Raw genomic sequence first — 15,343 nt, 5'->3', positions numbered from 1 at the left:
GCACCGTGTGATTAGTTTCTAACAACATACACTTAAAAGACTGTATGTTAAGATTAGAGTATTTTGCAATCATTCTATAGTATTTGAATCCTACATTTTTTCCTGTTCTCGGAAGTACTTCCATGTTCAACAATTAGCTAAAATAGGTAAGTATATACAATCAAATGGAATAAAAACAATGTAACATACACCCTGATAATTTCCTGTCTAAAATTCTCATCACCATGTATTATCTCTTGCAAGATAGTACTTTAAAAAATATGTCATAATGTCCAGGATTTGTTTCAAAATAATCGGGGTGGGGGGACGGAGTTGTGCATGTAGAGTGATACAAAAGAAAAAATAAATGGAGGTACAGGATTAAACAAGATTGACCGTAAGTTATTAATTACTGAAGTTGGTAAAGCTGGGAGAGGAGTACAAGCATGTTCATTACACTATCCCACTTTTGTATAAATTAAAAATTTTCCATTAAAAAATAAATATATATATCTTCACTATAAAATCTATTAAAAATTTACATTCTCATGGATGAACCTGAGTGAAATAAGACTGAGGAAGACAAATACCAGATGATTTCACTCATGTGGAATCGAAAACAAAAACAAATAAACAAAAAAGAATCAGACCTGTAAACACAGAGAACAAACTGAAAATTACCAGAGGGGAAGGGCAAGACTGGTGAAGAGGGAGTAGGAGATATAGGCTTCCAGTTATGGAATGTGTAAGTCATTGGAATAAAAGGCACAGCATAAGAAAAACAAAATTTACATTCTTTTTTTTTAAATATTATTTATTTATTTATTTGACAGATAGATCACAAGTAGGCAGAGAGGCAGGCAGAGAGAGGAAGGGAAGCAGGCTCCCTGCTGAGCAGAGAACCCGATGCGGGGCTCGATCCCAGAACCCCGGGACCATGACCTGAGCCGAAAGCAGAGGCCTTAACCCACTGAGCCACCCAGGCGCCCCAAAATTTACATTCTTAACATTGAAAAAAGATAGTCATGTTCCCAAAATAAAATTTACCACAGAGTTACCATCCTAAATAGTAGTATTTTAAAAGGAGCCTAATATCTACTAACTCTTTAATGATATTCAAAAGAATATATATTCTTCTCAATTATCATTACTATAGAAACTATATTAACAGAATTTACTGAAAAACAGTCTACTTAGGGGTGCCTAAGTGGCTCAGTCAGTTAAGCATCTGACTCAATTTCAGCTCAGGTCATGCTCTCATAGGTCTTGAGTTTGAGTCCCATGGTGGGCTCTGCACTCAGGGAGCCTGCTTAAAGATTCTCTCCCTCTGCTCCTTTCCCAGTCTCTCCCTCTCTCTCTCACAAATAAATATTTTTAAAAAACAGTCAACTTGGGGCACCTCAGTGGCTTAGTTGGTTAAGCATCTGCCTTTTAGCTCAGGTAATGATCCCAGGGGCCTGAGATCAAGACCACATTGGGCTTCCCGCTCAGCAGGGAATTGTTTTCTCCCTCTGCCCCTACCCCCAACTCTGCCTCAAATAAATAAAACCTAAAAAAAAAAAAAATTAAAAATTCAATCATCCTAAATCTGTAAAGACTATTTTTGGCTCATTTCAGAAATGAAATGAAAATTACACATATATCATTATCAGTTAATTTGATTTCCTAATCCAAAATTTACCTTAAAGTCCAAAAGGACTGAGTATACGTATGATTTAGACATAGATACTAATGTCTGTATATACATACACACACGTTATGTGTATATCTATACACACACATGCTATAAATCATATATACATAATTTGACAGGCACAGAGTATAGATATAGAATGTATAATTTGACAAATGTATGAGTAAACTACAGACAAGAAGTCAAAAAACTTACAGACTAAAAAAATAAAGTGAAACATTGATACCTGGTCATCATCATAGTTAGGATCTTTCACATCTACCTCCTCCACATCATATACCTGTCCAGGTGTACCCCAGACACCTTTGCCTCCTGCACCACCTGAAAAAGTTTAGAATTGAGAAAGAACACAAAGTTCAGTTCATAAATTTTAACTGAATTTAGATAATCAGATATTAATTAAATAAGTTAAAAAACTGCATTTGATTTCTATGCCAGTTTTTTTTCCAGTTGAATTATACTTTAAACCTCATTTTTTTTTTTTTTTGGATCACTGCTTTTTCAGTAGTGATTAGATGTTATATATTTTACAACCTATTTCTAAAACATCAAGTTGAAATAGCTTATAAAGTTAAAACTTTAAAGGCAGATGCTTTAAAATGAAAGCAGAAATAAAACAAGATCAGAAAAATATACAGGGACTCCAAGGGGTGTGATAATGTAGCTGAGCTCTAAATTTTATTTGACATTTCATAATACCAAAACAAAAAGACGTATTTTGAGCCAATAAGATGTGGTATAGGAAAGTCAGTAAGGGAGAAATTACTTAACAAAGAAGCACAGTTTCCACTCTAAGTGTTTCAAAGTCAAATACCCTTTAAATAGAATAGTACACATTAAACTATACTTGACAACTGGCAATATGCTACAAATAACTAAGCTATTTAAGCATTACCTACACTGATCATTATTTCTCTGTACCTCTGTTTACAAACTAACCAGCCCAAGTTTAACAATTCCAACTTTCACAGTAGTTTTTCTACATAAAACTTACTGAAATGTTTGTGTAATGCTTAATACATTACATTATTTTTAAGTATCACCAATTTTTTTGAGGGTTTTTTCTATCAGGACTAGAGCAAAGCAGAATCTGATTATTAGGATTCATTTTGATGTAACCAATGGTTATAAAGCCATTCAACAAAGTAACAGTTTTTGACTTACCACAAAAACATTTAACAAGAATCCTAGGCTATAAATTGAAGTTCACACCATTCAGAAGCTGTGAAATCTTCAAATTATATCAAAATCCTACCACAGACCAAAGCTAACATTCCTCATCAACAAATACTTAAGTATCTACAACTGCTAGTCATTACTCCAGGCACTGGATATAGCAGTGAAAAAATAGACCATTCCTGGGGTGCCTCGGTTAAGTGTCTACCTTCAGTCAGGTCATGATCCTGGGGTCCTGGGACATCCAGGTCCTCAATGAGCAGGGAGTCTGCTCAAGGATTCTTTCTTGCTCTGCCACTCCCTCTACTCATGCTCTCTCTCTCAAAATAAATAAATATAATCTTAAAAACAAACAAACAAACAAACAGGATCATTCCACTCCAGTATCCAAGAAAGAATGGAAGAGTACTTGGGGAGCTCCTCACTGGCTTACCTGGTAAAGCATGCAACTCTTGATCTCAGGGTTGCAAGTTTTAGCCCCATGTTAGGTATAGAGATTACTTAAAAAATAAAATCTTTTAATTAAATTGAATGAATGAATGAATGAATGAATGGAAAGAGAAAGAAAAAGAAAGAAACGAACAAAAGAACACATGAACTTGGAACCATCTATGAAATCATTAAAATTCTGATTCACGGGGCACCTGGGTGGCTCAGTCGGTTAAAACGCTGCCTTCGGCTTGGGTCATGATCCCAGGGTCCTGGGATCGAGCCCCGCATCGGGCTCTATGCTCAGAAGGGAGCCTGCTTCTTCCCACCCCTCTCTCTCTGCTTGCCTCTCTGCCTACTTGTGATCTCTGTCAAATAAATAAATAAAATCTTTAAAAAAAAAAATTCTGATTCACTTATTACCAATCCAATATATATTTATCCTATATTTTTAACAAAGGACATAATTACATTCATTAGATAATACATATAATTCACTGTTTTTAACTTTTATTTATTAAGTAATCTCTACCTGCCATATGGGGCTCAAACTCATGACTCCAAGATCAAGAGTGACATACTCCACTGACTGAGCCAGCCAGGTCCCCCAGGTAGGATGAATTTCTGACCTTACTTTCAAGCAAAGAGAATACAATGCACAATTCACAATTGTACAAAAAATTCATGTGTATTTTGCTGAAAATAATAAAGTTCTGCTCAAGAAAGCTGGAGGAGAAAAATCTCCTCCAGAAAAAAAGCTTAAGAAAAAGTGGGATGGTCCTCAGATTATTACTTTGTAAATACATATACAAATCATAAAATCTTACATTATCAATGTTTAAATTTCTCACATTCCTAGAACAAGGAAACCATAGTTTAAGTATCATGCCATATTGTATTCTATTTGCTTCTTTGTACTTGGAATACACCAACCTTTCTTTGGTAGTCCCCTTCCTTTGCCAGATCTGGATCGCCTATCTAGCAACCTTCCCTTTGGACTGGTTGGTACAGTTACTCCACTTCTAAGGGCTTCACTTCCATTATCACTGACTGAATCGCCTCTGCCAGAGTCCCGGGATGAGTTTTTCCTCAGGCGCCTTTTTGCCTTGGCATTAATTCTAGCTTCATTAATGGAGGATGCCGAAATCCAATTTCCATTTATCTCATTTTTTATTTCTTCAGTCCCAGTATTTTCTTCATCACCAGAAAAGAGAGAGTCACTTAAATTATCAGGATCTTAAAGAAGAAAATGAATAAAGAAAATTCTACATAAGTACTTATGTTATACCAGTTATCATCAAAAGTTATATTAGGCTGAATCACATGAAATTACTGTTTTTTAGGTAACAGTGACATACTGATAATTTATATGATTTGATCTAATAAATGACAACAAAACAGAATTACTTTTCACATTATCACAGAAAGTAAACTAAGTTCATTTTGATAAGTGAAGTTTAATGAAAGCACGTTATCTCCTGTGTTTAGAAATAAAATCTATGTTAATATACAACCACAGACGAAACCTTTAGACTTTTGTGAGCGAAGAGAGTTAAGCAATTGGAAATAGTAAGAAAATACTAACAATCTTGAACAGAAGAAAAATAAACTAATAACAGAATTCCTACTATTATTTATCTGGCACTGTGCTGGATATTTTGTCATTTAACCACAAGTTTGAGATCTATTTACTACATAAAAAGATCATTAATACAGATAAGGAAACTAAGGCTGATAGTGTTTAAATAACTTGCCAGAAAACTCATTAATTAATTATAGACACTTAGGAAATATTACTAATGCAAAGAGCCTGAAAGGTATTTGGCAAATAAATGATCACACATGATTACTGAGCTTAACTGCTAAGGATTCACTGCTTTCAAATATAAAGCCTGGGGGGGGAGGGGAATAAAGCTTGCTCTCAAAGCTCTAATTCACTTATCCAAACGACTCATATTACATATCACCTTCTGACAATCTTCCAGACTATGTAAGATTTATACATTATTCCCTGAAAGACAGCAACACATTTGGAGTTTCCAATGGTCCCATTGTATCCTTTAGGATAGATTCAAGTTTTATTTCCTCCATAAAAAGTTTTCTAACAATTCTAGCCACAATACTACTAATGCCCACACACAGTTCATTCACCACGTAAGAAACAAACCACTTTGTTATTTCTAATTTATGTAGTAGTCTTGCTTTTCCAAGTAAGTCATAAGTCTCAAAAGAGGAACCATGCCTTTATCTGTACTTCTCTGTACCCTCAGCACCCAACAGAGCATAATTCATACTATCAACTCAAATATCCATGGAGATCAATGGCCTGAATACAGCTGGCTTTGCTCGTAAAACTTCGTAAGTCAGTAAACTACTGAAATTGGTTACCCTTGGGCCACAGTTTTGTTCATTATGGCTAACTCAAGTCAGAATTGAATCCCTCAAATGGTTTTACATTTCCTACATGTAATTAAACTGTGTCATGTCTATGTGTATAGGCTTTAACTTGTTTTAAGATAATATGCTGAAACTGAAAATTTATTAAAACAACCTATAAGAAAGAGATGTGTTAAAATCTTTGTAATTCTTGACAAAAAGTCTAAAAGTTAAGAACACTGTGGTAATCAAAAAACAAACATTAAGTAGAGTCCAATTACATCATTAGTCTCCTAAATAGTCTTTGTGCCTTCAATCTTCAAACCATTCTCCAAACTGCATGAAAACTGATTTTCTAAAACATGCCTCCATGTTCCCACTGGGTCAAAAGAAAGTTTAAAACTCATTACCTTGTAACTTAAGAGCCTTCATAATCTTGCTCCTGTTTACATCATCAGAGTAACTGCTGACCACTCACATTCAAAGGGTCAGAGCTTAGGTTTGGTATCACAGGTAGTAATGAAGGGATTAGTTTAGCATAGAAATACAGAATATATTAGGAAAAAACAAAGTATAAAATGAAGACCAGCGAAGATAATGTTACAATAATTTATTCACTAACTGAAAAGATCAAGGGTAAAATTTTGGGGTAAATAAGCAAGCAACACTCAAAAAATAAAGAGCTTTTAAACAGAAGCAGCATGAAATGTAGTCTTAAAAATGTAGTCTTAAAAAGTTTTTAGACTAAGACAGGAAGTTAGAGGGTGAGTTTGAGACATCATCACAACCATCATAAATATACTACAACTACTAGTAGCATTAACTGTCATAGCAGGAGTGCAACTTCCTTTGTCATTACCATCATGGTTGTTACTACTAGATACCAGGTTCTGTGCTAGGCACTTTACATACATGGTCTTTATCTTTATCTTCACAAAGCTTTATCTTCACAAAGCTCTATAATAAAGCTGTTTATCCTCAATTTACAGAGAGAAATGTTTCATGGAAAAATTACATTATCTAAAATGGACTGTGGCCAGGATTCAAATCCACATTTAAATCTCTGATGATTGTAACTGTAGAAAATACAGAGCTGAATAGTGACAGCTAAAGAGACAGGACATGGGAATGATCATAAAGAGAGAAAAGCGGAAGAGTAAGATGAAGGAGAAAAAAAAAGACCAGAGATCAGACAAGTCAGATGTAATTTCAAGAGCAGGCAGTTGAAGAAAACATTAAACATCTACCTGTAACATACTGCTTTCATTATTCTGTAATTATGGAAAACCACTAAACTCACCCAGATGATAAAGGACTTCGAATTACAATAAAATGCTTTATACTATCACTTGGAGTACCAAAGTATTCAATTTCAATATATTTCTCACAACTGAGTTTCCGCTATTTTAATATCCTTTCAAATATGTTTGTATGACTGCAGCAGAACCTATCTAGGTATATTTTACCTATTAGATCTTAAATTTTTAACCCATGTTTCCATCAACTACTCTTTTGTATTTTGCTGTTCATATTTACCTAGTCTTTTTTTTTTTTTTTTTTAAGATTCATTTGAGAGAAAGAAAGTGCACACACTAGTAGGGGGTGCAGGATGGAAAAGAAGGAGAGATCGTCAAGCAGACTCCCCACCAGCAGAGAGCCCAATGTACAGCTCAATCCCAGGACCCTGAGATCATGACCTGAGCTGAAATCAAAAGTTAGCCACTTAACCAACTAAGCCATCTAGGTGCCCCGTATTTGCTCAAGTTTCAGGGTTCCATAACCACCACTGATCTGACTTTAAGAAAACCAAAATACAAAAGATAAAAAACCTGAGTACATAATGTGGCGACTTCAAAATTGTTTTCCACTGTGTACTAATTCCCCTTCTAAATTCTCTGGCATCTCAGTAGTAACCAATGTAACTCCCAGTATCACAGTAGCAATCAAATTTTCAACTAATGGTCCACTGCCTGACATAATTAGAATTAACCATACTAGCACATTTTCATTTGTTACATACAAAGTAAGTGCTATACATATACTATAATCCCACTTAATCCTACTGATAAACCTATAGAGAGGGCATTTATACCCCAGTTTAACTAAACAACCTGAGAAAACTGAAGGTCAGAGCAAATAACCTATTTCTCCAAAGTAAGAGAGCTGGTCTAAGTAGAAGTTGAAATTAATACACTGGTCTGACTTGAACTATTTGATTCAGGAAGAATTTATAGCAAAGGTCTGTTTAAGGCCCATCCAAGTATTAAAGAACAAGTCCTTTATATTAAGGCAGTTCTGGCCAGAGGCATCATGTCTGTGAGTCATGCTGTCTCACAGAAATATAACGCAAGCCAAACAAGTAATTTTAAAGTTCCTAGTATCCATATTAAAAAGAAACAGGAGAAATTAATTTTAATATATTTGATTTAATCTACTAGATCTGTTACAGATTTTGAACACAGAGACAATATAAAAACTTAATGAGGCATTTCATTCATCCTAAGTCTCAAAATCTGGATGCGTCTGCACCTACAGTATATTTCATTTCAGACAAGTCACATTTCCAGTGCTCAGTAGTCACACATGGTTAGTAGCTATCACACTGGGCAGTACAGAAAAGCAGCAATTATCTATATGTTAAATATATTCTTAAAATATATTCTTACAAACCCCACTTCAATGAAGCAGGGATATGATGCCCATTTATAACCCTAAAAACAAGTATTCACATAGCTATTGTATATAGCAGCACCAAAATAACCATTAATTATTGCAATAATTTTTTTCAACTATAATTTTCTAGCACACTTTAAATCAGGTGTATAAATACAAAATGGCAAAAAGGCTTCAACTTCAAAGTGTCTGTTCAGATAAAAAAAAACTATATAATTTGTACACAATGAATTAGTCATTGAAAAAATACTACTATTATAGTGTTAAAAATGAAATATGGGGGCACCTGGGTGGTTCAGTGGGTTAAAGCCTCTGCTTTTGGATCAGGTCATGATCCCAGGGTCCTGAGATCGAGCCCCGCATTGGGCTCTCTGCTCAACAGGGAGCCTGTTTCCTCCTCTCTCTCTGCCTGCCTCTCTGCCTACTTAAGATCTGTGTCTGTGTACCTACTTAAGATCTTATCTGTCAAATAAATAAATAAAATCTTTTAAAAAATGAAATATGATAAAATATACCAATAGGAAAAGCTCTCACCATTCAGGATACTTCAAAATCCTATGTAAGATTTTTCTGAAAGTTATAAATACATTTTAAGTTTTCTGAAGTTACTCAACATTTAAACCTCTATTCCACAGAACTTTTTTTTTTTTTCCTTAAGATTTATTTGACAGATAGAGATTATAGGTAGGCAGAGAGAGAGGAAGGGAAGCAGGCTAGCAGGGAGCCTGATGTGGGGCTTGATCCCAGGACCCTGGGATCATGACCTGAGCTGAAGGCAGAGGGTTTAACCCACTGAGCCACCCAGATGCCCCCCATGAAACTATTTTTATGATAAGGTGCTAAATGAAGCACCATGGAAAATCAAGAAAAATACTATAGATAATATAACATGTAAATTATTAATTAGGAAGGAGATCGATCTCTTTCCTAATTAATGGCTCATGGGTTAAGCCTCTGCCTTTGGCTCAGGTCATGATCTCAGGGTCCTGGAATCGAGCCCCGCATCGGGCTCAGCAGGAATCTTGCTTCCTCCTCTCTCTCTGCCTGCCTCTGCCTACTTGTGATCGCTGTCAAATAAATAAAATCTTAAAAAAAAAAAAAAAAAAAGGAAAGAGATTGAAAACACCAGTAATAGTTTGTATTATAGAGATCACTAGCTCATTTGAAAATATCAGTGAACAGGTTTACTATTCTTCTCCATTACTATAAAATTACAGTTTATTATAAAAAATGGAGAATAAGAATGTATGGAATGTGAAAGGATGGGCAGAAAGATAAGTACATGTGAAGAATTTCCATAAAAATAAGAATCACAGGAGCACCTGGGTGGCTCAGGTCATACAAGAGCCCAGGGTCCTGGGATAAAGCCCCACATTGGGCTCCTTCTTCAGCAAGGAGTCTCCTTCTCCCTCCTCCTCTGCCCCTCTCCCCCAGCTTGTTCTCTCCCTCTCAAGTAAATAAATATTTAAATAAAAAAAGAATCCCAAACTTGATTTTAAAAATAATATAACTCACTTTCTTGTAGCATGAATAAGATGGTTTTGGGTTTTTTTTAAGATTTTATTTATTTATTTGACAGACAGAGATCACAAGTAGGCAGAGGCAGGTAGAGAGAGAGGAGGGGGAAGCAGGCCCCCTGCCGAGCAGAGAGCCGGATGCAGGACTCGATGTGGGACTTTATCCCAGGACCCTGAGATCATGACCTGAGCCTAAGGCAGCAGCTCAACCCACTGAGCCACCCAGGCACCCAAGAAGATGGTTTTAAAGTAACAAGATGGTTTTAATACTATGTTTTCATAAAATTTTGTAGGACCTCAAATATGCTCACAATACAGTCAAGGTTCAAAATAGTCTGGCTTACCTGCGGGGTTTACATTCAGTATTTGCTCATTTTCTACATCCATAGTTCCTTAATGTCGCTTGCACTGATTATATTACTAATGGAAGTCTTCCCTTGGGATCTATTTCCTTAAAAAGAAAAAAATTTCAGTATCTTCCAAACTGATATAATTAATAAATTGAATTTACTTAATCACTGTAAAAAAAAAATCAGCACATAATTTCATTTTATGAAAAAGAGTTCTCTTTGTTTTAAAAAATAGTTTACCACTATTAACATTTGGTTTCAATCTTCCTGACAAGTGTACCTTTGTCCAAAAAAAAAAAACCTCACAAAAAAACCATATTTCTGAGTGTGCCAAAGCATCCCTTTAACTTGGAAGTAAAATTAAAGCAGTATATGCATACTCCAAATTTTTTAGGACTACCAGGCTTCATAATTAATCTGATATACATTAATACTGGAAAATTCACTACAAATGAATTTTAAGAACTACTACAAAATGCAAGCAACAATTTTAATCAAGCATATGACATGACCATGTTATTTTTTCACATTGTAACATATCTGAAGGCAGACAGGTCTGCCATTTCATTACCTAGGTGTCCATAATTATAGTTCTAGGACTTTGAGATTGGGAGAAATTTTTGTAAATGTTGTTTTCTACAATGAGAATTATTATTTTCATAATCTAAAAAACCCACTCTTTTTAATTTAAAGAAAATTTGAAGATTTTATATTTGAGTAATCTCTACACCCAATATGGGGCTCAAATTTATAACCCTGATATCAGGAATTGCATCCTCTACACACTGAGCCAGCCAGATGCCTCCCCCATTCTCTTTAAAAAATAAAAAGTAAACAACAAAAAAACCTGCCTTCAAAAAATAAATAAGTACAATGACATTAGCATCTCAGTATTATAGACCTCAGTTCTAAAATGGCTTAAAAATTACTAATGTTGAAGGTTTTGATGAAATCAGTTACCTCTTATTTAACTTAGTGATATAAACCTGTTACTTGAAAGACTATCAAAATATATTTTCATGGAAACTATTACCAGAAGGTGTAACCAAATGATTTTAGAATCTCTCTGCAAGTATTTTTAAAATGGTGGCTTACAGTACTTAACCATTGATATGTTCACATCATATAGGTTCTATATAAGCCTTCCCAATCATTTCACTAGCAATATGCTTTCAAGATCTAAAATGCACAAATTAATGAAAATGACTAATAAACTAATTGCAGAAAAGCATACCTTTCTCATAAAATAACCTATTTTTAAATGTCATTTCATTAATACCAATAAATATAAATAATTAATAATTATAATATATTAATACAAATTATAAGTTAATAAAATTATTTAATAATAATAATATGTGATGCCTTCTGGGACTCAACTTTTTTTTTTTTAAGTAAACTCTAGGCCCAATGTGGGCCTCGAACTCATGACTCTGAAATTGAGTCACATGCTCCACAGACTGAGCCAGCCAGGCACCCCTCACCTAACTTTTAAATTCCTTAATATTTACTATTTTAACATCTAAAAGGTTTATAGTCCTTTGATCCAGAAAAGGGTATTATTTTGTAAAACAAAAATACATACACCTTAATGCTAATCATGATAAAACTTAATAAGGCATAATCCTTAGGCTATCAGGATGCTATCATACCACTTCAAAAGTTAAGAAAATGGTGAGATTATTCTAATTCTACTTAGAATACACAGACTTATGTAATTCTATATAATGACTTTTCAATATCATTAACTTCCATCAACTCTGGATTTAGGGGAAAAAATTACCGTTAAAGATATGCATATAGAGATTTATAAAAATATATAAGCAAAAATAGTTTGGAAACCTAGGCACTTGGTGTTTTTCATGTCTGAAAATGCCATATGTTTCATTTTATAGGAGTTACATATTTTAGGACAGTGAAAATGTCTTATGATGTGTGTATGAGCTTTTTAAACTAGAATTACATTGAAGTCTGTCAATACTTTCTGCAGAACCTACTTACTAAAGGGAATGAAATTATTTTAACTGGTGTTTATAAAGCCTTTTATACTTCACAGAGAATTTTATAGGCATTATTTCATGTCCCTCTCAAAACAACCTTGACCTATTTACTCCACTCTGCACACAACTAAAATTCAGAGAAGGTAGATGATCTGTCCAAAGACAGTGCTCAGTGGAAAAACCAGGACCCAGACCTTCTCAATCCAGTACTGCTTGTACAAGTTCAATACAAGATTTTAATATCCCACAAGAAGATTCTGTTTTAGGGCTAACAGACAGAAGCTTATTAAAACACAGACTCGTACTGTTATATCAAATCTTTAAATATTACTTTCCAAACACTAAAAATAATATTTACTTTAAACTAATACACAAAAGACATTCAGTTGGGCAAAGAAAATTATTAAGTATGACTATTATCTAGAACTTACCATATTTGTTTTTATTTAGTAATCCTAAGGGGGGGGCTTGTCTGTGTCTTTAGGCAATGATAAAGCAATCAAGAACTCAGTCACACTTGAGAGCAACACGGACATTTTAAGAATTTAGAGAAAGATAAAGATACATTGCATGTTTTTCCTTTCCTCAAAGTAGTGGAGCTTTTTTCCAGCTTACTCCACAATCCGTAAGATTTTTGCCCCACACTTAACAAACTACATAAAGCAAAAATTCTAAATGCCACATCCTTGAAACGAAACAATAAAATTTTTCATAAGAAAACAAAAGCATTCATAGAAGTTTGACAAAATTAAGGCTAACATTAAACAGTTTTCATTTCTTCAATGGGTTTTACAGAAACCTACAACCAGAAACATTCAAATGCCGTGACATTCCCCAGGAGATAGAACCTCCCCTTCCCACCAGCCCCCACCCCAAAAATCTGTTTCCTGAAATAGACCTCATAAACCACTCTGACAGTTTCTAGTCAAGTTTAGGCCATATGTTAACCAGAAAATTATTTGTTTTCATTCCAGGGCTACAATACAGCTAATTAGCAACTTAAAAATCAGCTAAAAGTATTCAACCACGATGATGCAAAAGCTGCGCAGAAGACCTCAAAGTGTCATTTATTTTTGCACACCCAGCAACTATTTTTCTTTTCATTACTACAACAGGAGAACCAATCAAAATATAATTCAAAGATCACTGCTGAAACAGTAAATAAGGAATTTAAGAAACCTATAATGAAGGAAAGTTAAGGGCATAAATACCAATAATGGAACTTAAAACGCACGTGCAGTGCTCCCCTTTCAGAAAAGTATACGGCGGTTTCTAAGAAAACTTAAATTAGTAAGAACGCCAAAATTCCAAAACAGCAGTAAAAATACAAGTAAAAACAGGCGGTGACTTTTTGTTCACAGGAAGCTGCATTTTTGATCGTTTTAATCATTGCAGATACTGCCCGGTTGCTGGTCACACAGCCAGTTCTCACAAGGGTATGCGAGACGCGAGAGACCGACTTCTGCACTTTTCCAAGCTCGGGGCGGGGCGGGGGTGGGGGGTACAGGACCCCTCCCCGTGTGCACTGCAGCACCGAACTGACGGATGCAGCAGACACGGCCTGCGTTTCACAGAAAGAGGGCTCCCTTCCTGTCTTTGTTGTCCCTGGGAGATTTTCACTTAAACCAAAAAAGCGACCCTTCGCCCGAAGTCCGCGCAGGGCCGGGGAGGCCGGCACGTGTCCGCCTCCCAGCGGCCCCTCCCGCGGCGGCTGGCCTTCCTCCCCGCCGCGGGCGCAGGCCGGGACCCCGCGGGCCCCAGTCCAGGCCGGCCCCGGGGGATGCCGGACCAGAGCGGCCGGGCCTGGGCTCCGGAGCGCGGGCCCGGGGTCTGGGAACGCTGGGCCGGGGTCCTCCAGGAAGACCAGGAGGGCGGGGAGGGCGCGAACCTTCCTCACAAGATTTCAGTCACGCCAGAAACGCGCCTCCCAACGTCCCCCCTCCAAGTAGAAATGAGAACTCGGCCTTGGCGCGGATGAGGAGCAGCCCCTCGCTGGCGAGCGCCCCGCGCACTCGGCTCGGCCCCGAGAGGGTCCCGGAGGGGGCGGGCCCGCGCCGCCGCGCTCCGGGCCTCGGCCCGGGAGGGAACCGGAGCCCGCCCTCCGCATCCCGGGGCGTTGGGCAGCCGCGGCCCGCCTGTGGGGCTCCGAGGAGGAGGCCGGACCCCCGCCCACCCGAGCCGGCCCCGACCCGAGCCGGTCACGGTCTCGGGCCCCCTCCCCCTCCCAACGTGCGGCTGCCTCCGAGGACAGACGGGGGCTCAGGGAGAGAGTGCAGTCGTTCTGAGTGTGCGAGCCGCCCCGCTGGTACTGACCCCTGGGGCCGCCGCCGTCGCCACTGCTCGCCCAGGTCCCCGGTCCGCCGGCCGAGACCCGCTGCTCAGCCTCTGCCGCCGCCTCAGAGCGTCTCAGCCCCCTCTCGCTCTGTTTGTTTTTGTTTTGTTCTACCCAGTAACACGGGGGCGAGAGAGCGGCGTTTATTGGCCGAAGTGAGGAGGCCCGCTGGCCAATCGCGGCGGTGGAGTGGGAGCTGAGGAGGAAAAAGGGAGGGAAGTGAAACGTGGAAAGCTGAGTAGGGGCGCCGGAAGGCGCATGCGCGTCGGGGTCCTGGAACTGGCTGGCGTGGGAGACCGGCGGGAAGCTGGGGGCGGGAGGTTGGGAGGCGTGGCAGGATGGAAGCGTCGGCGAAAGGACTGTGCTTTGGGGTGAGGACCGGGCTGAGGCTGCCTTGACCAGCTCACTTCTTCCTCTCACAGAGCAGTCAGCGATCCCGGCTAAATGTTGGGCTTCTGGAGGGTCCCTTTCCTCCATTTCCAGATGCTCCTCAAGCGAACACCCTTAATCTCTACAGTTGCTTCTCCCGCGGGTCCTCTTCACTCCTTGGCTCCTACTGTGTACACTAAGAACTTGATCTCAATGAATGCCCCCATCCCTTGAAGATAGAAATCACCCCCATTTCATATATGAAGAAACAAACACTCAAAAACTCTTTGAAGTCCCTGTGCTAATCATGACTAGTTAGGCTGCTGGGATTCAAACTCCCACAGCCCCGCTCCGGGACCGGGGTTCTCAATCATGGCTGTAACTTCTTGATTGAAATATGTATCCCGCCTGGCTGTTGTTGGTGTCTCTCCTCTTGGTTGCATTCTCTT

General features: G+C 38.0%; 1 protein-coding gene across 1 annotated transcript in view; it reads right to left on the bottom strand.

Annotated features, from left to right (window-relative positions):
• PDCD4 (programmed cell death 4) overlaps nucleotides 1–14,596 on the bottom strand; it is a 29,803-nt gene extending 15,207 nt beyond the window's left edge. Inside the window, exons 1-4 of the mRNA XM_044240493.1 lie at nucleotides 14,507–14,596; nucleotides 10,188–10,294; nucleotides 4,211–4,513; nucleotides 1,899–1,993 (exon numbers count right to left, since the gene is read on the bottom strand). Of these exons, the coding sequence (XP_044096428.1) occupies nucleotides 1,899–1,993; nucleotides 4,211–4,513; nucleotides 10,188–10,230 (441 nt within the window). The 5' untranslated portion in view covers nucleotides 10,231–10,294; nucleotides 14,507–14,596. The remainder of the gene's footprint in view (nucleotides 1–1,898; nucleotides 1,994–4,210; nucleotides 4,514–10,187; nucleotides 10,295–14,506) is intronic.
• Between the last annotated feature and the right edge of the window lie 747 nt (nucleotides 14,597–15,343).

This window comes from Neovison vison, chromosome 2, assembly GCF_020171115.1.
Source record: "Neovison vison isolate M4711 chromosome 2, ASM_NN_V1, whole genome shotgun sequence".
NCBI lineage: Eukaryota > Metazoa > Chordata > Mammalia > Carnivora > Mustelidae > Neogale > Neogale vison.
Note: the sequence above shows the minus strand (reverse complement) of the source record. Positions and strands in the feature narration are given on the sequence as shown.